The 22,471-nt window shown below is 41.1% G+C and overlaps 1 protein-coding gene across 4 annotated transcripts; it reads left to right on the top strand.

Annotated features, from left to right (window-relative positions):
• Positions 1 to 10,940: 10,940 nt before the first annotated feature.
• LOC122930271 lies at positions 10,941 to 16,036 on the top strand. 4 transcript variants are annotated; one of them, XM_044283517.1, is made up of 3 exons: positions 10,941 to 11,524; positions 13,091 to 13,214; positions 14,169 to 16,036. In XM_044283517.1, exon 3 carries the CDS (start codon positions 14,412 to 14,414, stop codon positions 15,324 to 15,326), a length of 915 nt encoding a protein of 304 aa, XP_044139452.1. In that variant the 5' UTR covers positions 10,941 to 11,524; positions 13,091 to 13,214; positions 14,169 to 14,411; the 3' UTR covers positions 15,327 to 16,036. The 4 variants fall into 4 exon arrangements, with proteins under 4 accessions (XP_044139452.1, XP_044139453.1, XP_044139451.1 ...); XM_044283518.1 differs by lacking the exon at positions 13,091 to 13,214; XM_044283516.1 differs by having other exon boundaries at positions 13,091 to 16,036.
• The last annotated feature ends 6,435 nt before the right edge of the window (positions 16,037 to 22,471 follow it).

Genomic DNA, 22,471 nt, shown 5'->3' with positions numbered 1-22,471 from the left:
CTTTTCTTCTCACTAATGGAGCTTTCATTTGGTGGTATTTTATTGCTGCTGACATTTTTACTTTTTTTGTTATTAATCAAAATGTAACGATTTTTTTGCAAAAAAATGACATTTTTCACTTTCAGCTGTAAAATTTTGCAAAAAAAACGACATCCATATATAAATTTTTCGCCAAATTTATTGTTCTACATGTCTTTGATAAAAAAAAATGTTTGGGCAAAAAAAAAAATGGTTTGGGTAAAAGTTATAGCATTTACAAACTATGGTACAAAAATGTGAATTTCCGCTTTTTGAAACAGCTCTGACTTTCTGAGCACCTGTCATGTTTCCTGAGGTTCTACAATGCCCAAACAGTAGAAAACCCCCCATTTCGGAAAGTAGACACCCTAAGGTATTCGCTGATGGGCATAGTGAGTTCATAGAACTTTTTATTTTTTGTCACAAGTTAGCGGAAAATGATGATGATTTTTTATTTTTATTTTTTTTTCTTACAAAGTCTCATATTCCACTAACTTGCGACAAAAAATAAAAAATTCTAGGAACTCGCCATGCCCCTCACGGAATACCTTGGGGTGTCTTCTTTCCAAAATGGGGTCACTCGTGGCGTAGTTATACTGCCCTGGCAATTTAGGGGCCCAAATGTGTGAGAAGAACTTTGCAATCAAAATGTGTAAAAAATGACCGGTGAAATCCAAAAGGTGCACTTTGAAATATGTGCCCCTTTGCCCACCTTGGCAGCAAAAAAGTGTCACACATCTGGTATCGCCGTACTCAGGAGAAGTTGGGGAATGTGTTTTGGGGTGTCATTTTACATATACCCATGCTGGGTGAGAAAAATATCTTGGTCAAATGCCAACTTTGTATAAAAAAATGGGAAAAGTTGTCTTTTGCCAAGATATTTCTCTCATCCAGCATGGGTATATGTAAAATGACACCCCAAAACACATTCCCCAACTTCTCCTGAGTACGGCGATACCAGATGTGTCACACTTTTATGCTGCCAAGGTGGGCAAAGGGGCACATATTCCAAAGTGCACCTTTCAGATTTTGCAGGCCATTTTTTACACATTTTGATTGCAAGGTACTTCTCACACATTTGGGCCCCTAAATTGCCAGGGCAGTATAACTACGCCACAAGTGACCCCATTTTGGAAAGAAGACACCCCAAGGTATTCCGTGAGGGGCATGGCGAGTTTCTAGAATTTTTTATTTTTTGTCACAAGTTAGCGGAAAATGATGATTTTTTTTTTTTCTCTTTTTTCCTTACAAAGTCTCATATTCCACTAACTTGCGACAAAAAATAAAAAATTCTAGGAACTCGCCATGCCCCTCACAGAATACCTTGGGGTGTCTTCTTTCCAAAATGGGGTCACTTGTGGCGTAGTTATACTGCCCTGGCAATTTAGGGGCCCAAATGTGTGAGAAGTACCTTGCAATCAAAATGTGTAAAAAATGGCCTGCAAAATCTGAAAGGTGCACTTTGGAATATGTGCCCCTTTGCCCACCTTGGCAGCAAAAAAGTGTGACACATCTGGTATCGCCGTACTCAGGAGAAGTTGGGAAATGTGTTTTGGGGTGTCATTTTACATATACCCATGCTGGATGAGAGAAATATCTTGGCAAAAGACAACTTTTCCCATTTTTTTATACAAAGTTGGCATTTGACCAAGATATTTTTCTCACCCAGCATGGGTATATGTAAAATGACACCCCAAAACACATTCCCCAACTTCTCCTGAGTACGGCGATACCAGATGTGTGACACTTTTTTGCTGCCAAGGTGGGCAAAGGGGCACATATTTCAAAGTGCACCTTTTGGATTTCACCGGTCATTTTTTACACATTTTGATTGCAAAGTTCTTCTCACACATTTGGGCCCCTAAATTGCCAGGGCAGTATAACTACGCCATAAGTGACCCCATTTTGGAAAGAAGACACCCCAAGGTATTCCGTGAGGGGCATGGCGAGTTCCTAGAATCTTTTATTTTTTGTCGCAAGTTAGTGGAATATGAGACTTTGTAAGGAAAAAAGAAAAAAAATGAAAAATCATCATTTTCCGCTAACTTGTGACAAAAAATAAAAAATTCTAGGAACTCGCTGTGCCCCTCACGGAATACCTTGGGGTGTCTTCTTTCCAAAATGGGGTCACTTGTGGCGTAGTTATACTGCCCTGGCAATTTAGGGGCCCAAATGTGTAAGAAGTACCTTGCAATCAAAATCTGTAAAAAATGGCCTGTGAAATCCGAAAGGTGCACTTTGGAATATGTGCCCCTTTGCCCACCTTGGCTGCAAAAAAGTGTCACACATCTGGTATTGCCGTACTCAGGAGAAGTTGGGGAATGTGTTTTGGGGTTCCATTTTACATATAACCATGCTGGGTGAGAGAAATATCTTGGCAAAAGACAACTTTTCCTATTTTTTTTATACAAAGTTGGCATTTGACCAAGATATTTTTCTCACCCAGCATGGGTATATGTAAAATGACACCCCAAAACACATTCCCCAACTTCTCCTGAGTACGGCGATACCAGATGTGTGACACTTTTTTGCAGCCTAGATGCGCAAAGGGGCCCAAATTCCTTTTAGGAGGGCATTTTTAGACATTTGGATCCCAGACTTCTTCTCACACTTTCGGGCCCCTAAAAAGCCAGGGCAGTATAAATACCCCACATGTGACCCCACTTTGGAAAGAAGACACCCCAAGGTATCCAATGAGGGGCCTGGCGAGTTCATAGAAATTTTTTATTTTTTGCATAAGTTAGCGGAAATTGATTTTTTGGGTTTTTTTCTCACAAAGTCTCACTTTCCGCTAACTTAGGACAAAAATTTCAATCTTTCATGGACTCAATATGCCCCTCAGCAAATACCTTGGGGTGTCTTGTTTCCGAAATGGGGTCACATGTGGGGTATTTATACTGCCCTGGCTTTTTAGGGGCCCTAAAGCGTGAGAAGAAGTCTGGAATATAAATGTCTAAAAATGTTTACGCATTTGGATTCCGTGAGGGGTATGGTGAGTTCATGTGAGATTTTATTTTTTGACACAAGTTAGTAGAATATGAGACTTAGTAAGAAAAAACAAAAACAAAAACAAACAAAAAATTTCCGCTAACTTGTGCCCAAAAAAATGTCTGAATGGAGCCTTACAGGGGGGGGTGATTAATGACAGGGGGGTGATCAATGACAGGGGGGTGATCAACGACAGGGGGGTAATCACCCATATAGACTCCCGGATCACCCCCCTGTCATTGATCACCCCCCTGGTAAGGCTCCATTCAGACGTCCGTATAATTTTTACGGATCCATGGATCGGATCCGCAAAACACATGCGGACGTCCGAATGGAGCCTTACAGGGGGGTGATCAATGACAGGGGGGTGATCAGGGAGTGTATATGGGTGATCACCCGCCTGTCATTGATCACCCCCTGTAAGGCTCCATTCAGACGTCCGCATGTGTTTTGCGGATCCGATCCATGTATCCATGATCCGTAAAAATCATGCGGACGTCTGAATGGAGCCTTACAGGGGGGTGATCAATGACAGGGGGTGATCAGGGAGTGTATATGGGTGATCACCCGCCTGTCATTGATCACCCCCCTGTAAGGCTCCATTCAGACGTCCGCATGATTTTTACGGATCCATGGATACATGGATCGGATCCACAAAACACATGCGGACGTCTGAATGGAGCCTTACAGGGGGGTGATCAATGACTGACAGGGGGATGATCAGGGAGTGTATATGGGTGATCACCGGCCTGTCATTGATCACCCCCTGTAAGGCTCCATTCAGACGTCCGCATGTGTTTTGCGGATCCGATCCATGTATCCATGGATCCGTAAAAATCATGCGGACGTCTGAATGGAGCCTTACAGGGGGGTGATCAATGACAGGGGGGTGATCAATGACAGGGGGTGATCAGGGAGTGTATATGGGTGATCACCCGCCTGTCATTGATCACCCCCCTGTAAGGCTCCATTTAGACGTCCGTATGCGTTTTGCGGATCCGATCCATGTATCCGTGGATCCGTAAAAATCATACGGACGTCTGAACGGAGCCTGACAGGGGGGTGATCAATGACAGGGCGGTGATCAATGACAGGGGGGTGATCAGGGAGTTTATATGGGGTGATCATGGGTGATCAGGGGTTTATAAGGGGTTAATAAGTGATGGGGGGGTGTAGTGTAGTGTGGTGTTTGGTGCGACTGTACTGACCTACCTGAGTCCTCTGGTGGTCGATCCTAACAAAAGGGACCACCAGAGGACCAGGTAGGAGGTATATTAGACGCTGTTATGAAAACAGCGTCTAATATACCTGTTAGGGGTTAAAAAATTCGGATCTCCAGCCTGCCAGCGAGTGATCGCCGCTGGCAGGCTGGAGATCCACTCGCTTACCTTCCGTTCCTGTGAGCGCGCGCGCCTTCACAGGAAATCCCGGCCCTCGCGAGATGACGCATATATGCGTGACTCTGCTCAGGGCCGCCACCTCCGGACCGCACATCTGTGTTAGGCGGTCCGGAGGTGGTTAAACCAGGCACCCCCTGCTCTGAAGAGGGGAGGGCGCCGGGTCCCACTGAGGTCTATGCAGAAGATCACTGTACAGTGAGGGAATCCCCCAGTGTGAGTTTGCAGCTTAGGAGTCCCTGCTATGACTCCATATATAGCTATGTCCACATATGGAGTCAGTGCTTGGGGACACCTAGTGTATTTAAATCTAATTTAGCCTCTATTTCTGAAAAGTATCTTACGGGATTTGAACTCACAACCTTCTACATTAGAGGCAAGGACCTTAACCAATCAGCTATTAAGATGAATGATACACTGTGTCAGAAAAACCTCATAGTAGTTTGTCATGTAGTAAGAATTCCTATACAGCAGAAGTATCATTTTATATTTCAGTGCACATTAACATGTGTCTATATAGTGTAGTGGTTAAGGTTCATGTCTCTAATGGAGATGCTTGTGAGTTCAATTCCTGGCAGAAACATTTCAGAAATAGAGGCTAAAATTAAATTAATATTTTTTTTTAGTAATTGCAAAAAAATGTATGGCACAAAATAAATGTGTAATTACTAAAAATAAATAAAAAAATCTATATCTATCTATATATATATATATATATATATATATATATATATATATATATACTGTGTAGAATCAGGGCAGCACACCTAGTATCAAACCGATGGGTGCCAGCGGTGAAAACACCTTACCAGGGTGTATGATATAAAACAAGGAAAGACACCGCAGCACATCCGTAGGTGAAATATTGTGGATCTTTATTCACCCTTGCGACGTTTTAGTCCTCTTACTGGGACTATTTTCAAGCAATGCATCATACAAAAGTGTGGATATTTATGTGATCAAATCAAATTAATATCCATAAGTGGTGATTAACAACATGTATAAATATACAGCAAAATACCTCATATATAAATGAGAAAAATACATTGTGTCTGGAAAACCGTATGGTCAGTCCAGATATCCATATAAAACACATCTAGTATTGTGATTTATCAGAAAACATGACATAATTTACAAATGATAATTAACAGGAGTTATACTCATCACCTGTGAAAGTATAAGTGTGGGCAGGGCCGACGAGGAATCAGGTGGGCTCAATGGCTGGCGGATACACTATTGCGGTTCTCCGCATGGATACGGCGTCCCGGAACTAAAGCTGCGCATGTCCATGATCTCACTTCCGGAATAATCACATGAACTCCTTGCGTAAGGATAAGACTGTATCTGCGCATGTCCGTGAGGTCATCCCCAGAGCAATCACATGACCTCGTGCAGAGACATCACATGATCGCCTGCGGAGACGTCATCCGACAGATCGCATAACAGTCTGTTATAGTAAATCTTCTAATGTAGAAGCAGGCGTATTAAATCAGTATAGATGAGGAGTATTGGCTTATATAATCAGGATATGACACCCCAGGTAAAATATCGGGTGACATGCTATCTTACGATGCGCTGTCATCCGAAAGTTATGAAAAGAGAAGGGGGAGAGCAGCGGCAGCCGCTATCCTCCCTTCTCTCTCATTATGTGATAACCCTATCAGGTGAAAATTATCCTGTATTGCCATAAAAATAACACTTGCCAAACATATGTTTTCAAAGAGACTGACAAAGTCTAATAAGTATGCAGCTGTCACGGGAAAAGTCGTACATTTTCTAGAGTATCCACCCTCCTGTTGAGCGAACCCTGTCCTCCGTGGGTCCTATAAGTGATAAAGAATAAAAAAATACATTATCCAAATGTGTTTAATAATAAAAAACAGATTCTTCAATATATGGGTCAACAAGGACAGGACAGTCGAAGATCATATGAATAGCCAAGGCTTATATTCGACATTCAAACCCCCCGGTTTAACCGTTTGTAATTTAAAAATCCATTCGGATTCACGCTTTTTTAACATTTTGATGCGGTTTCCGCCAGTTCGCGGTAATGGGACATGATCATAAGTTTTAGATCACTTTCAACATGACCCATATCCGCAAAGTGATGCGAGACAGGCAGATCCATTCGTTTCTTGCGTATTGAAAAACGGTGTTGATTAAAACGGGACTTGAAATCACAAGTGGTTTCACCCACATACAATAACTTGCATGGGCACCACAACACATAAATTATAAAACTTGAGTCACAGGTCAAAAAGAATTTGATGGGATAAATAACCCCTGTGCGGGGATGAGTGAAGTCACGCCCCTTCACCATGTATTTACAATTTACACAGTGGAGGCACGGGTAACTGCCAGTTTTTTTAGGAGCCAAAAGTAATTGACGTGTGCTCTTTTGTGGGCCTATGTCATTTTTTACAAGCTTATCTTTTAAATTACGGACTCTCTTGTAAGACATAATTGGTCGGGTAGAAAATTCTGGAATGTTCCTGTGTTCTGTACTCAGAATCGGCCAGTGTTTGTTGACAATCTTACTAATGTAAGGGCTTAATTCACTGAAAGTGGATACAAAAGGTATTTTGTGGGCTTGGTCCTTTTTAGTGCCCTGAAACAATTCGCTTCTGTCTTTTTGATTAATACGTTTCAGTTGTTGTTGTAATATAGTAGTCGGGTATTCTCTTTCTTTGAAACATTGTGTCATATTGTCAAGAGTTTTATCTAATGAGGTGGGATCACTGATTATTCTTTTTGCTCTAATGAACTGACTATATGGTAGTGACCGCACCATCGTCCGAGGGTGAGCACTGTCAAACCTCAGGGCGGTGTTGCGGTCAGTCGATTTAGTATAAATCTCAGTACTCAACACATTTCCCAAGCGTCGAACACTGACATCCAAAAAATGTATTGTACTTTCAGAGTACTCCAACGTGAATTGTATATCGGGGATCAGGCTGTTCAAAAAGTTATGGAACAATTGTAGCTCCAATGCTGAACCCGTCCAGATGACAAAAATATCGTCTATGTATCGCCACCACTTCAGCACATGGCTGAAGTGGTGGGATACATAGACGTAATGCTCCTCCAAATAGGAGACGACCATGTTGGCGTAAGTGGGGGCCACATTCGTCCCCATGGCCGTCCCCCTAATTTGCATATAATAATCGTCTCCAAAAAGAAAATAATTATTATATAAAATCATTTGTAGCAGAGCCAGAAAAAAGGTTTGTGCCTCTGTGGTGTAGTCAGACTTTTCCAAAGCCGATTTTACCACGGTCATGCCCAAGTCATGCTGGATCGAAGTATACAGACTGACGATGTCGAAGGAGGCCAAAATGGCATCCTCCGGCATCGTCACGTCTGCCAATTTTAACAAAAAGTCAGTTGTGTCTTTCAAGTAAGATTGAGAATTGACCACATAGGTCTGTAGAACTTTGTCTAGAAAAATAGAAGCATTACTGAGTAAGGAGCCTCGGCCGGAGACGATCGGTCTACCCGGCGGGCACTGAAGATTTTTGTGAATTTTTGGTAATAAATACAGTATTGGGGTAACCGGATAATCTATCAGTAAGAACTCACTCAGTTGGTCATCTATGAGGCCCATTTGTGTATATCTGCTAACAAGTGACTTTAATTCTCGCTGTATGTCAAATTTGGGGTCCCTTTGGAGTTTTGTATACACAGCAGTGTCAGATAACTGGCGGGTAGCTTCAGCTAAATACATAGAAGTATCCATGACCACTATCGCACCACCCTTATCAGCAGGTTTGATGGTGAGAGAGTGGTCATGGATTAACTGATCAAGTGCTTCTAAATCCTGTTAGGTCACATATGGATGTTGAATGTGATCAAAGAGGCCCGAATGTTTCAACTCCTGTATGTCACTCAACACAGCATCTGAAAATACCTCAAAAGCTTTAGAGGATATTTGTGGAGAAAAATCTTTTGTCACACGTAATCCCCAATTAGACAAACATAATTCATGCATAGATACAGTAGTAGTCTTCTGTACATCCTGAAAATGAATCCTCAATTTGATCAATCTAAAGAAATATAATAAATCAGCTTCCAGTTCGTACCAATTGATAGCACTAGCCGGACAAAAATTCAGGCCCTTTTCAAGCAATTGTAATTGTGTCAAAGTCAACACATGAGAAGAAATATTTACCACTGTCCGTTCGATCAAATGTTGATCTTTCGCAGGGTTTTCTGACTTCTTGTCTTTACGGTATCTATTTCTACGCCGGCCGCCCCTTCTTGTGGTTTTCTTGTGTTGGTAAGTTGAGGTCCTAAAAAAGTGGCGGAATTATTGGTGTTTAGATCATCTAAACACCAATAATTCCGCCACTTTTTTAGGACCTCAACTTACCAACACAAGAAAACCACAAGAAGGGGCGGCCGGCGTAGAAATAGATACCATAAAGACAAGAAGTCAGAAAACCCTGCGAAAGATCAACATTTGATCGAACGGACAGTGGTAAATATTTCTTCTCATGTGTTGACTTTGACACAATTACAATTGCTTGAAAAGGGCCTGAATTTTTGTCCGGCTAGTGCTATCAATTGGTACGAACTGGAAGCTGATTTATTATATTTCTTTAGATTGATCAAATTGAGGATTCATTTTCAGGATGTACAGAAGACTACTACTGTATCTATGCATGAATTATGTTTGTCTAATTGGGGATTACGTGTGACAAAAGATTTTTCTCCACAAATATCCTCTAAAGCTTTTGAGGTATTTTCAGATGCTGTGTTGAGTGACATACAGGAGTTGAAACATTCGGGCCTCTTTGATCACATTCAACATCCAAATGTGACCAAACAGGATTTAGAAGCACTTGATCAGTTAATCCATGACCACTCTCTCACCATCAAACCTGCTGATAAGGGTGGTGCGATAGTGGTCATGGATACTTCTATGTATTTAGCTGAAGCTACCCGCCAGTTATCTGACACTGCTGTGTATACAAAACTCCAAAGGGACCCCAAATTTGACATACAGCGAGAATTAAAGTCACTTGTTAGCAGATATACACAAATGGGCCTCATAGATGACCAACTGAGTGAGTTCTTATTGATAGATTATCCGGTTACCCCAATACTGTATTTATTACCAAAAATTCACAAAAATCTTCAGTGCCCGCCGGGTAGACCGATCGTCTCCGGCCGTGGCTCCTTACTCAGTAATGCTTCTATTTTTCTAGACAAAGTTCTACAGACCTATGTGGTCAATTCTCAATCTTACTTGAAAGACACAACTGACTTTTTGTTAAAATTGGCAGACGTGACGATGCCGGAGGATGCCATTTTGGCCTCCTTCGACATCGTCAGTCTGTATACTTCGATCCAGCATGACTTGGGCATGACCGTGGTAAAATCGGCTTTGGAAAAGTCTGACTACACCACAGAGGCACAAACCTTTTTTCTGGCTCTGCTACAAATGATTTTATATAATAATTATTTTCTTTTTGGAGACGATTATTATATGCAAATTAGGGGGACGGCCATGGGGACGAATGTGGCCCCCACTTACGCCAACATGGTCGTCTCCTATTTGGAGGAGCATTACGTCTATGTATCCCACCACTTCAGCCATGTGCTGAGGTGGTGGCGATACATAGACGATATTTTTGTCATCTGGACGGGTTCAGCATTGGAGCTACAATTGTTCCATAACTTTTTGAACAGCCTGATCCCCGATATACAATTCACGTTGGAGTACTCTGAAAGTACAATACATTTTTTGGATGTCAGTGTTCGACCCTTGGGAAATGTGTTGAGTACTGAGATTTATACTAAATCGACTGACCGCAACACCGCCCTGAGGTTTGACAGTGCTCACCCTCGGACGATGGTGCGGTCACTACCATATAGTCAGTTCATTAGAGCAAAAAGAATAATCAGTGATCCCACCTCATTAGATAAAACTCTTGACAATATGACACAATGTTTCAAAGAAAGAGAATACCCGACTACTATATTACAACAACAACTGAAACGTATTAATCAAAAAGACAGAAGCGAATTGTTTCAGGGCACTAAAAAGGACCAAGCCCACAAAATACCTTTTGTATCCACTTTCAGTGAATTAAGCCCTTACATTAGTAAGATTGTCAACAAACACTGGCCGATTCTGAGTACAGAACACAGGAACATTCCAGAATTTTCTACCCGACCAATTATGTCTTACAAGAGAGTCCGTAATTTAAAAGATAAGCTTGTAAAAAATGACATAGGCCCACAAAAGAGCACACGTCAATTACTTTTGGCTCCTAAAAAAACTGGCAGTTACCCGTGCCTCCACTGTGTAAATTGTAAATACATGGTGAAGGGGCGTGACTTCACTCATCCCCGCACAGGGGTTATTTATCCCATCAAATTCTTTTTGACCTGTGACTCAAGTTTTATAATTTATGTGTTGTGGTGCCCATGCAAGTTATTGTATGTGGGTGAAACCACTTGTGATTTCAAGTCCCGTTTTAATCAACACAGTTTTTCAATACGCAAGAAACGAATGGATCTGCCTGTGTGATGTAAATCTGATACGAATGTGTGTATGACTGGAGGGCTATAGGAAAAGGGCCCCCCATAGTTATATAAAGGATAGGTAGACAGGAATTCCTTTTACATCTTAGGTAATGCTGATCGTCTCATAAGAAACCATTCTACAAGAACATTAGGTTACTGCAGTTCATAAAGACATGTTGTGGGAACTGTAATCATCTACTGATAACGAAAAATAGCTCATACCAGCAATCATACAATTGGTTCATAGGGACACCGCCCGTTGAAAACAGAGTACTGAGCATGCGTAGAACGTGATACTCTTATATAATAGTATGTTGCAATGCGCGTAATAGTAAGCGCGCACAAACAGTACTTAACTATAACTAGTGCTGTTCATGAGGAAATGGCTACAAGCCATCCAATCATAATGAAGCTCATGACTGAGCATCCCCAGGATGCAACAAGATGATGGGTGGAGTTATGGGCATATAGGCAGAGGATCTTTCCCATTTGGTTGGGACTGTTCCACTGCTGACGAGCCGTGTGATGTGTATGCGCTGCCTCCTGATGAATCGCTGGTCCCCCGATATGGAGTGATGATGCAATATCCGGTAATGTATTGATTCTTACTCTATGATTGATTTATCCACGATTTCACTGTATACTCTAGAAAACTGTATAGTGACCTAAGTATTCATATAATAAATCATTAATAACAGAGAGAAGTTGTATGCTGTGTGTTTCCTAGTTGGGAAGCTAGTGAGAGGAAAGGTGAGGCATAAGCACCGCCAAAAACATGGCAATACATTAATTGGCGACGAGGATGGGATTTGACCTTTTATAACATATTGTTTGGGGCAGGGGAATCCAGGGGAGTAATTTGTAGAAATTTGGCATGTTGCCAGAAGTAAGGGGCAATTGATACATAAGCTCGTAAAATTGCCCCTGAAGGATATTTTGACTTGAAACTTGGTATCTGAACAAATCATCCGGTAATGCACCGATTAGATTAAGACAGGAGTAGGAAGCTCCTCCTTTCCAGTTTCAAAGCAAAATATCTTGGAAACTAAAAACAATTTATCTGTCGGAGGTTGTCTTAAAACGTTCCAAGTAACAAGGGACACCTCTGAGCACAGCCCCACCCATTTTGGCAAAAAGCCAAAAATATAACAGTATGTTTAAGAAAAAGGCCAAATCCCAGAAAGAACCCGTGGAGATCCCCGGCTGGACCGAGGCTCCCTATAATATAATAGCAACAGAATTAGCTGGTCACGGGTTAGCGGAATCATGGAATAAACAGTTAAAAGAATCAAATCCGGTGGATGTAGTTCAAGTACTTGAGAAACTCCCAGCGAAAGCTGGTGATGCAGTTACCCTGGCTCGAAGGAGCTGGGTGTTGGCATCTGCATATCGTGGAGTGCACAGCGATTGCAGAAGGCAATTCAAGATCAGAGGCGCGCGGAACAGGCTCCGTTGGAAGCCGAGGGGCGTGCTCTGATGTTGGAATGTAGTGGAAAACTGTTGAAAGACAAGTTGACCCACTATCAGACTATAGCAGAGAACTCTGCTGTATACATAGCGGCGAATAAATATAAGAAAAGAAGGGGTAGGATTAACAAGAATAAAGTTTATAAACATATAGCTGCCGCTAGTGTGGATCGGGACCCTAGTAGATGGGATGGGGATATCTGGGATTCAGACTCGGATGATTGGGATGATTGTCCCGATGGTCCTGATTGTCCTGATCCAGTGATGGATCCCCCATCTGCTAAGGCATTTCCGGTGCTACGTAGGAAGGAAAAAACTACCTTAGGACCGGAAATAAGGGAAAAAAATAGGGTAAGAGTGTGGCATACAACCCTCGGTTGTCTGCTACACTCACAGCAGAAGGGGATGGCATGAGTAGTCAATATGCGGAACTCATGGCTGTTTTCCTTGCCCTGAAAAAAGAACAGGGAGATCAATGTCATATTTTCACAGACTCATGGTCGGTAGCTAATGGCTTGGCTACTTGGTTAATGGGCTGGAAAAAACATGATTGGGTTATACATGGAAAGGAAATCTGGGGAAAACAAATTTGGCAGGAAATAGAGGAGATAGAACTAACACTACTGTTTTCCATGTTGATGCTCATATGCCGATAGACTCTCTTGAACGTTTGTTTAATTCCCAAGCAGATGCGGCAACGGCCATATCCACTATATCCAAGTCAGAGGATAGAGAGACTGAGTCATGGCTGGAAGGTACAGCCGTTTGGGCTCACCAAAAAAGTAGACATCTTGGAGAAAAGGCCACTTACAGGTGGGCGCAGGAGAGAGGTATTCCACTAACAGGAGACATGATCAAGCAGGTCATACAAACAGATAATGGGTCTCATTTTACAGGGAAGGAAATAAAACAGTTTGCTTTAGAAAACAACATTGAATGGGTATATCACATGCCCTATTACCCACAGGCTGCTGGTCTCATTGAGCGAATGAATGGGTTGCTCAAAGGAGCATTGAAAAAAAATGACCTCAGATGGTAAATACGGGCAATGGAGAGATAATCTTTCCTCGGCCCTTCAGTCGCTCAATAATAGACCACTAACAGAATCCACTACACCTTTAATGAGAATGTTGACGCCAAGTCTTACTATAGGTAAATTAACTATAGAATCTATTGAATATTGGAAAATTTAATGAAGAAGCTCAGGTCCCTTTTAGGGGAACATCAAAATCTGCAGGGTTGGACTTGCACTCACTGGAGGTGACGGTAGTAAGTCCAGGAGTCACTAAGATAATTCCTACTGGAATCGGGGTAAAAATTCCCTCAGGACATTATGGACAGTTGGCCACTAGATCCAGTTATGCTCTAAAAAGTTTAATAGTGGTTGGAGGGGTAATTGATGAAGACTACCAAGGAGAAGTCAAAGTTGTCCTCATAAATCTGGGTAAAATGGATGCTATAATATCAAAAGGAGATAGGGTGGCACAATTGCTATTAATCCCAATATATATAGCACAGATAAAAGAAACAACAGCCCCCAAGGAACTAACTGTGAGGGGACAGAAAGGATTTGGATCCACTAATGAAATTAGTGTAGGTGCTAAGATTTGGATTCAAGATGTAAACGGACCTCCGTCACCTGCTGAAGTAATAGCGGTTGGCAAGGACCGTACTCTACTCGTGATGAGGCCTGGAGTAGAGAAGTGGGAATATATCCCACAGGAAAAATGCTACTTAAGGGAATAATGCTGTATTCTTGACTTACAGAATCCACTAAGACATTGTGGCATCGCCCTTGGTCTCCTTGGTATCGTGTGGTTGGCATCCTACGCAGACGGTAATACACCCGGACACAAGCTGAGCCTGGCTGAATCCAGAAATTGGACGTGGGGATGGAGAAACTATTCTAAAACCAGGAAACAGGACAGTGTTACATGTGAAGCCAATTGACTCTGCATTTGTTCTTTGCAACCCCTACAGCAGCAACAACAGAAAGGGTTGTTCCAAACCATGTTGTTGACGGGGAATGAGGAAGTTTGGAGGACCGTGTTTAACTCTTTTGTAAGGGAAAAACACTGGCTGGACATCAAAGCGCCTAAAATAAGGTGTAATGATACGTCCTGTACCGGTAAATTGGTCTACTACAATGTGACTAAAAGTAGTATAATGTGTAAGTTTGTAGTATTACCAATGTTAATGGGCCCAGAAGGTAATCAACATTTTTGGGTACCTACATTTTATGGACAAGTAATTGATAGCAATAATAGCACACATGATTTAACTTTCTGTGATGACACTCTTGAAGGTAAAATCTGTAAGTTACAGTCTGCTGTATATGAGCCTTGCTTGTTACAGAACACTGTAAATAAATGCGAGTGGACCATAATGCCTACGTCATACCGATGGATGGTTGAAGTAGCACCCCAGGTGATATGCGTAGTGACAGATCGTCAGGTGGTCCCTAAAATGAGGGTGCCTTTTGCAGGATGCATACACAACATCACGGTTATTCAATGGGAAAATGAAACTTTTATGTTAAATCCAGATAATGAGCTAAGCACCAAGGTGTTATGGCAAGACACGGCTTTAGAAGTCCCTAATTGGGATCTAAATTTGACTAGACTGAAAGCAATTACAAATTTGAACAGGAGTATCACGGGACACAAGCTCTTTACTACGGTAGTGTCTGATAAAATAGTAAAAGTAGGATCCGCCATAGCGGACGCTACATCCCATCATTGGTGGGACATATTCATGGGGTATTCCCCATCAGCCAGGACTACCATGGATTGGGTGGTTCACCCCTTGTTGGTAGTCATGATAGTAGTAATTGTACTATCTATTTGGAATTGTTATGTAGCCTACGGTATATGTTGTAAAAAACGAAAAATGATAATGGTTTCCTATACCAACGGTCAGCATTAAGGACCGAATGTGATGTAAATCTGATACGAATGTGTGTATGACTGGAGGGCTATAGGAAAAGGGCCCCCCATAGTTATATAAAGGATAGGTAGACAGGAATTCCTTTTACATCTTAGGTAATGCTGATCGTCTCATAAGAAACCATTCTACAAGAACATTAGGTTACTGCAGTTCATAAAGACATGTTGTGGGAACTGTAATCATCTACTGATAACGAAAAATAGCTCATACCAGCAATCATACAATTGGTTCATAGGGACACCGCCCGTTGAAAACAGAGTACTGAGCATGCGTAGAACGTGATACTCTTATATAATAGTATGTTGCAATGCGCGTAATAGTAAGCGCGCACAAACAGTACTTAACTATAACTAGTGCTGTTCATGAGGAAATGGCTACAAGCCATCCAATCATAATGAAGCTCATGACTGAGCATCCCCAGGATGCAACAAGATGATGGGTGGAGTTATGGGCATATAGGCAGAGGATCTTTCCCATTTGGTTGGGACTGTTCCACTGCTGACGAGCCGTGTGATGTGTATGCGCTGCCTCCTGATGAATCGCTGGTCCCCCGATATGGAGTGATGATGCAATATCCGGTAATGTATTGATTCTTACTCTATGATTGATTTATCCACGATTTCACTGTATACTCTAGAAAACTGTATAGTGACCTAAGTATTCATATAATAAATCATTAATAACAGAGAGAAGTTGTATGCTGTGTGTTTCCTAGTTGGGAAGCTAGTGAGAGGAAAGGTGAGGCATAAGCACCGCCAAAAACATGGCAATACAGCCTGTCTCGCATCACTTTGCGGATATGGGTCATGTTGAAAGTGATCTAAAATTTATGATCATGTCCCATTACCGCGAACTGGCGGAAACCGCATCAAAATGTTAAAAAAGCGTGAATCCGAATGGATTTTTAAATTACAAACGGTTAAACCGGGGGGTTTGAATGTCGAATATAAGCCTTGGCTATTCGTATGATCTCCGACTGTCCTGTCCTTGTTGACCCATATATTGAAGAATCTGTTTTTTATTATTAAATACATTTGGATAATGTATTTTTTTATTCTTTATCACTTATAGGACCCACGGAGGACAGGGTTCGCTCAACAGGAGGGTGGATACTCTAGAAAATGTACGACTTTTTCCGTGACAGCTGCATACTTATTAGACTTTGTCAGTCTCTTTGAAAACATATGTTTGGCAAGCGTTATTTTTATGGCAATACAGGATAATTTTCCCCTGATAGGGTTATCACATAATGAGAGAGAAGGGAAGATAGCGGCTGCCGCTGCTCTCCCCCTTCTCTTTTCATAACTTTCGGATGACAGCGCATCGTAAGATAGCATGTCACCCGATATTTTACCCGGGGTGTCATATCCTGATTATATAAGCCAATACTCCTCATCTATACTGATTTAATACGCCTGCTTCTACATTAGAAGATTTACAATAACAGACTGTTATGCGATCTGTCCGATGACGTCTCCGCAGGCGATCATGTGATGTCTCTGCACGAGGTCATGTGATTGCTCTGGGGATGACCTCACGGACATGCGCAGATACAGTCTTATCCTTACGCAAGGAGTTCATGTGATTATTCCGGAAGTGAGATCATGGACATGCGCAGCTTTAGTTCCGGGACGCCGTATCCATGTGGAGAAGCCGCAATAGTGTATCCGCCAGCCATTGAGCCCACCTGATTCCTCGTTGGCCCTGCCCACACTTATACTTTCACAGGTGATGAGTATAACTCCTGTTAATTATCATTTGTAAATTATGTCATGTTTTCTGATAAATCACAATACTAGATGTGTTTTATATGGATATCTGGACTGACCATACGGTTTTCCAGACACAATGTATTTTTCTCATTTATATATGAGGTATTTTGCTGTATATTTATACATGTTGTTAATCACCACTTATGGATATTAATTTGATTTGATCACATAAATACCCACACTTTTGTATGATGCATTGCTTGAAAATAGTCCCAGTAAGAGGACTGAAACGTCGCAAGGGTGAATAAAGATCCACAATATTTCACCTACGGATGTGCTGCGGTGTCTTTCCTTGTTTTATATATATATATATATATATATATACCTATATCTATAGCTATATATATATTTATCATACTTCTGTATATATGAATGCAAAATATGTGGGAAACTACTACTCATGTTTTTAGCCATAATATATTTACATATATTATAATATATTATATATGCTAAATATATAATAATATATGTAAATATATTATGACTACAAACTTTATATATAAATATATATATATATATATATATATATATATATATATATATATATAATGTTTAACCCCTTAGGGACACAGCATTATTTCACCTTAAGGACCAGGCCATTTTTTTGCAAATCTGACCAGAGTCAATTTAAGTGCTGATAACTTTAAAACGCTTTGACTTATCCAGGCCATTCTGAGATTGTTCTATCATCACATATTGTACTTCATGACACTGGCAAAATGAAGTAAAAAAAATATCATTTTTATTTATAAAAAAAATACCAAAATTACCAAAATGTTTTAAAAAATAGCAAATTTCCAAGTTTCAATTTCTCTACTTCTATGATACATAGTAATACCTACAAAAATAGTTATTCCTTTACATTCCCCATATGTCTACTTCATGTTTGGATCAATTTGGGAATGATATTTTATTTTGGGGGGATGTTACAAGGCTTAGAAGTTTAGAAGCAAATCTTGAAATTTTTCAGAAATTTTCAAAAACCCACTTTTTAGGGACCAGTTCAGGTCTGAAGTCACTTTGTGAGACTTACATAATAGAAAATGTAAGGCAGGCATTTCAAACTGCGGCCATCCAGCTGTTGCAAAACTACAACTCCCACAATGCCCTGCTGTAGGCTGATACCTGTAGGCTGTCCGGGCATGCTGGGAGTTGTAGTTTTGCAACAGCTGGAGGGCCACAGTTTGAGATCCCTGCTGTAAGGAATATTCTTTACGTTCCCCCTTATTTATACCCCTGATATAAGACTTCAGTATTCAGCTTAATTTGATTCTTAAATCTGGCCAGAGAGAGCAACGATGACACAAGACACACTTCTGTGCAGTTCAAAGTCACTCTGCATTTTTATTGATCTCATGACACATATAGTCCTAAATGACATGATGTTTAAGTTAACCAGTAACACACGTCTTAGCCAGCTACACATTTCAGTTATCTTATCGTTTATTAGAGTCCAAGGCTATATGTGAGCAAAACCACTTAGTAGTAGTTTTCCAAGAACTTTGCCTCCTATGTGTTTCTGTGTGTGTGATGTACCAATGTATAGATAGTGATGGAATATAAGCTTATATAAGAAATAGAAATGGACTGTAATAGAACCCTTCAGGGGGGGAGGGAGAAGGGGGATCTTGGAATAGTGCATTGGCCTGATGTAATCGTAATACACGTTGCTGAAGAAGACAAAATTGAGTTATTTATACCCCATCAGAAACCACCCAAAAATGACCCCACTCTAGAAACTACTCCCCTCAAGGTATTTAAAACTGATTTTACAAACGTCGTTAACCCTTTAGGTGTTCCACAAGAGTTAATGGCAAGGTTAAGTCATGTGATATTTTTATAGAGCAGGTTATTACGGACACGGAGATACATAAATAAAAAAAAGTATACATATAAGGTATCTCCGCGTCTGTAATAACCTGCTCTATAAAAATATCACATTACCTAACCCCTCAGATGAATACCGTAAAAAAAAAAAAAACTGTGTAAAAAAGCTATTTTTTGTCACCTTACATCACAAAAAGTGTAATAGCAAGCTATCAAATAGTCATACACACCCCAAAATAGTGCCAATAAAACAGTCATCTCATCCTGCAAAAATCATACCCTACCCAAGATATTTGCCCAAAAACCCCAAAAATCATGGCTCTCAGACTATGGAGACACTAAAACATGATTTTTTTTTTGTCTCAAAAATGAAATCATTGTGTAAAACTTACATAAATAAAAAAAGTATACATATAAGGTACGTTTTTAACAATTATTTCATTTTTGAAACAAAAACTAAAGAAATCAAGTTTTAGTGTCTCCATATTCTGAGAGCCATAGTTTTTTCAGTTTTTGGGCGATTATCTTAGGTAGGGTCTCATTTTTTGCAGGATGAGGTGACAGTTTGATTGGTACTATTTTACCGTACATACAACTTTTTTGATCACTTTTATTACCTTTTTTTGGGAAGTAAGGTGGGCAAAATATTTATTTCATCATAGTTTTTAATTTTTTATTTTTATGGCGTTCACCGTTCAGATAAAGTAACATGACCGTTTTATATATCAGGCTGTTACGGATGCGTCAATACCTAATATGTGTAGGGAATTTTATTTTTTTCATTTTTAATCCGTGATAAATGTGTTTTTTGATTTTTACTTTTTTTTTTCACTTTTTTTTTACTTTTTTTGACCCAGACCCACTTGGTTCTTGAAGATCCAGTGGGTCTGATGTCTGTATAATACAGTACACTATATAGTGTATTGTACTGTATTCTACTTACACTTTGTCCGAACAGATCTATGCTTTTAGCACATATCTGTTCAGCACCATTGACAGCAGGATGTCTGAGAAGGCATCCTGTTGCCATGGGAACCTTCCCCGTCTGCCACAACTGAGCAGACGGGGAAGAGGAAGGACGAGAGCTGTCTGGGGGCTCCCTCCCTCTGTGACCCCATCCTGTCTGGGGGCTGCAAAAGCACAGCAGCCCCCCGATGGGAGAGGGAGCGAGCTCCCTGACTGTTATTAACCTTTTCCATACAGCGGTCTGTACGGACCATGGGATGGAAAGGGTTAAACGGCTGACACTCTGGTATAACCACTGCACACCAATGAATATTCAAGAGGAGGCGGGCGGGCCTCCCGCACTGCCTGCACCACCCGCCGGAATAATAATCATTCAGGTGTGACAGGGGGGTGAAAAATCAATATTTTCGGTGGTCAGGGACCGCGGGGATCAGAAACTGCAGAGAGCGCAGCAAACCACAGGTCTGAATTGACCTGCGGTTTGCTGCGATCGCCGACATGTGGGGGGTCACAGGACCCCCGGTGCATCTAGCCAAGGTGCCTGCTCAATGATTTGGCGGCAGTCATCGGAACCATACATGACATATGTGTCCTTAAGTACCAGGACAACATGATGTACCGGTACGTCATGTGTCCTGAAGAGGTTAAATGCAATTTAGCCTCTATTTATGAAAAGTTTCTGCTGGGATTTGAACTCACTAGTGTTGATCACAAATATTCGAATTGTGAATTTTTATCGCGAATATAGGTACTTCGAAAATTCGCAAATATTTAGAATATAGTGATATATATTCGTAATTTCGAATATTCAAGATTTTTTTTATTGCAAATTTTAGTAATGCTAATTTTTATTGCAACTTTTTCAATTGCCGAGTAAAAACATGATTCCTCCCTGCTTCTTGCTTGTGGGCCAATGACTCATTGGCGCACAAGCAAGAAGGAATCATGACTTTAAATGGGAAAAAGGATGAATATTCTAAAAAACATATATATAGCACTATATTGAATATATTTGTTTTTTAGAATATTCATAATATTCTAAAACAAGAATATATAGCGAATATTCGAAAAAAACGAATATAGAGCAATTTAGCTAATATAGTGCTATGATCTTCTTTGTCTAATAGTTGTAATTTTTTTTTCATCTGAAGTCTGAGGGCCAAACTATTAACCTTAGCTATAACATCTCAGCCTTTCACAGAGCCCTACCTGATAAAGTTGGTCCTGGGTGCCCGGAGGTCACCCGTAGAAAGGGGGGTACTGTCACATCCTACCCTGGGAGAGATCTTAGAAGTTCAGATAGATGGTCTCTACTGTTTTTGTTGTTGCTGACAGGTTTCCACCCCTTCGCAGATGCTGCTCATTATCAGTCAGGTGGCTCTTTATATGTTCCCCCTCTCACTTGTTTCCCTGCGGCTGATAGTTCTTCTGTGGGGTGTTCTGCTTGTGTGGTGGTTCTCCCGTTTCAGTTGCTGCTCAAGCTAAGTCCTTTTCCATTTTATTAGTTTGTCTGTTCTGACTAGGCCTCAGGGAGACACTAGCTTCTTCAGTTTGGAAGAAGCCTGTTGCCTCTTTCCCGATTCCCTAAGCTGAGGGTTTGGTGCAGTGTTTCAGCAGTCTCAGGCTCCTGTGCATGTGCATTTCTACCCTTGATATTTGCACATGTTCTTAGCAGCTTAGGGAGAGAATCAGGGATTGCTAGGAGGTGACCTCTTTGTCCCCTAGGTTTGGGGCCTACTCAGTTGTTTTGTTGTTTTTCCCTTTGGTTGTCTTACCTTCCCCGTACTACCCGTGACAATATTAGGGCTGAAGGGAGGGATGTTATTTACATGGGACTGAATGTTGGAGGCAGCTGTGGGAGGGAGTGATGTTATTTACATGGGACAGAATGTTGAAGGGGAAATGTTATTTACATGGGACTGTATGTTGAAGGTGGCTGGTGAGGGCAAAGTATGTTATTTACATGGGCCTGAATGTTGATGGGGTGATGTTTACATGGGATTGCATGTTGAAGGCGGCTGCGGAGGGGGTGATATTATTTACTTGAGACTGTATGTTGAAGGTGGCTGGGGAGGAGGTGATGTTATTTACATGGGACTGTATTTTGGAGAGGGCTGTAGATAGAGAGGGATGTTATTTACATGGGACTGAATGTTGAGAGGCAATGTTTACATGGGATTGCATGTTGAAGGCAGCTGCGGAGGGGGTGATACTATTTACTTCGGACTGTATGTTGAAGGCGGCTGGGGAGGAGGTGATGTTATTTACATAGACTGTATTATGGAGGGGCTGTAGATAGAGAGTGATGTTATTTACATGGGACTGTATATTGGAGGTGGCTGGAGAGATGGTGTGGTGTTATTTACATGGGACTCTATGGCAGAGGGAGGGAAATAAGTGTTATTTACATGGGACTGTATGTTGGAGGGGCTGAAGGGAGGGGAGTGATGTTATTTACATAGGACTGTATATTGGAGCTGCCAGGAGAGATGGTGTGATGTTATTTACATGGGACTGTATTGTGGAAGGAGGAATATACATGTAACTACAGGGGGCACT

The sequence above is a fragment of the Bufo gargarizans genome, chromosome 3, assembly GCF_014858855.1.
Source record: "Bufo gargarizans isolate SCDJY-AF-19 chromosome 3, ASM1485885v1, whole genome shotgun sequence".
Lineage (NCBI taxonomy): Eukaryota > Metazoa > Chordata > Amphibia > Anura > Bufonidae > Bufo > Bufo gargarizans.
Note: the sequence above shows the minus strand (reverse complement) of the source record. Positions and strands in the feature narration are given on the sequence as shown.

Coding starts and splice junctions, on each gene's coding strand:
- LOC122930271 (XM_044283518.1), top strand. CDS start 14,412: ATGTTGTTGACGGGGAATGAGGAAGTTTGGAGGACCGTGTTTAACTCT.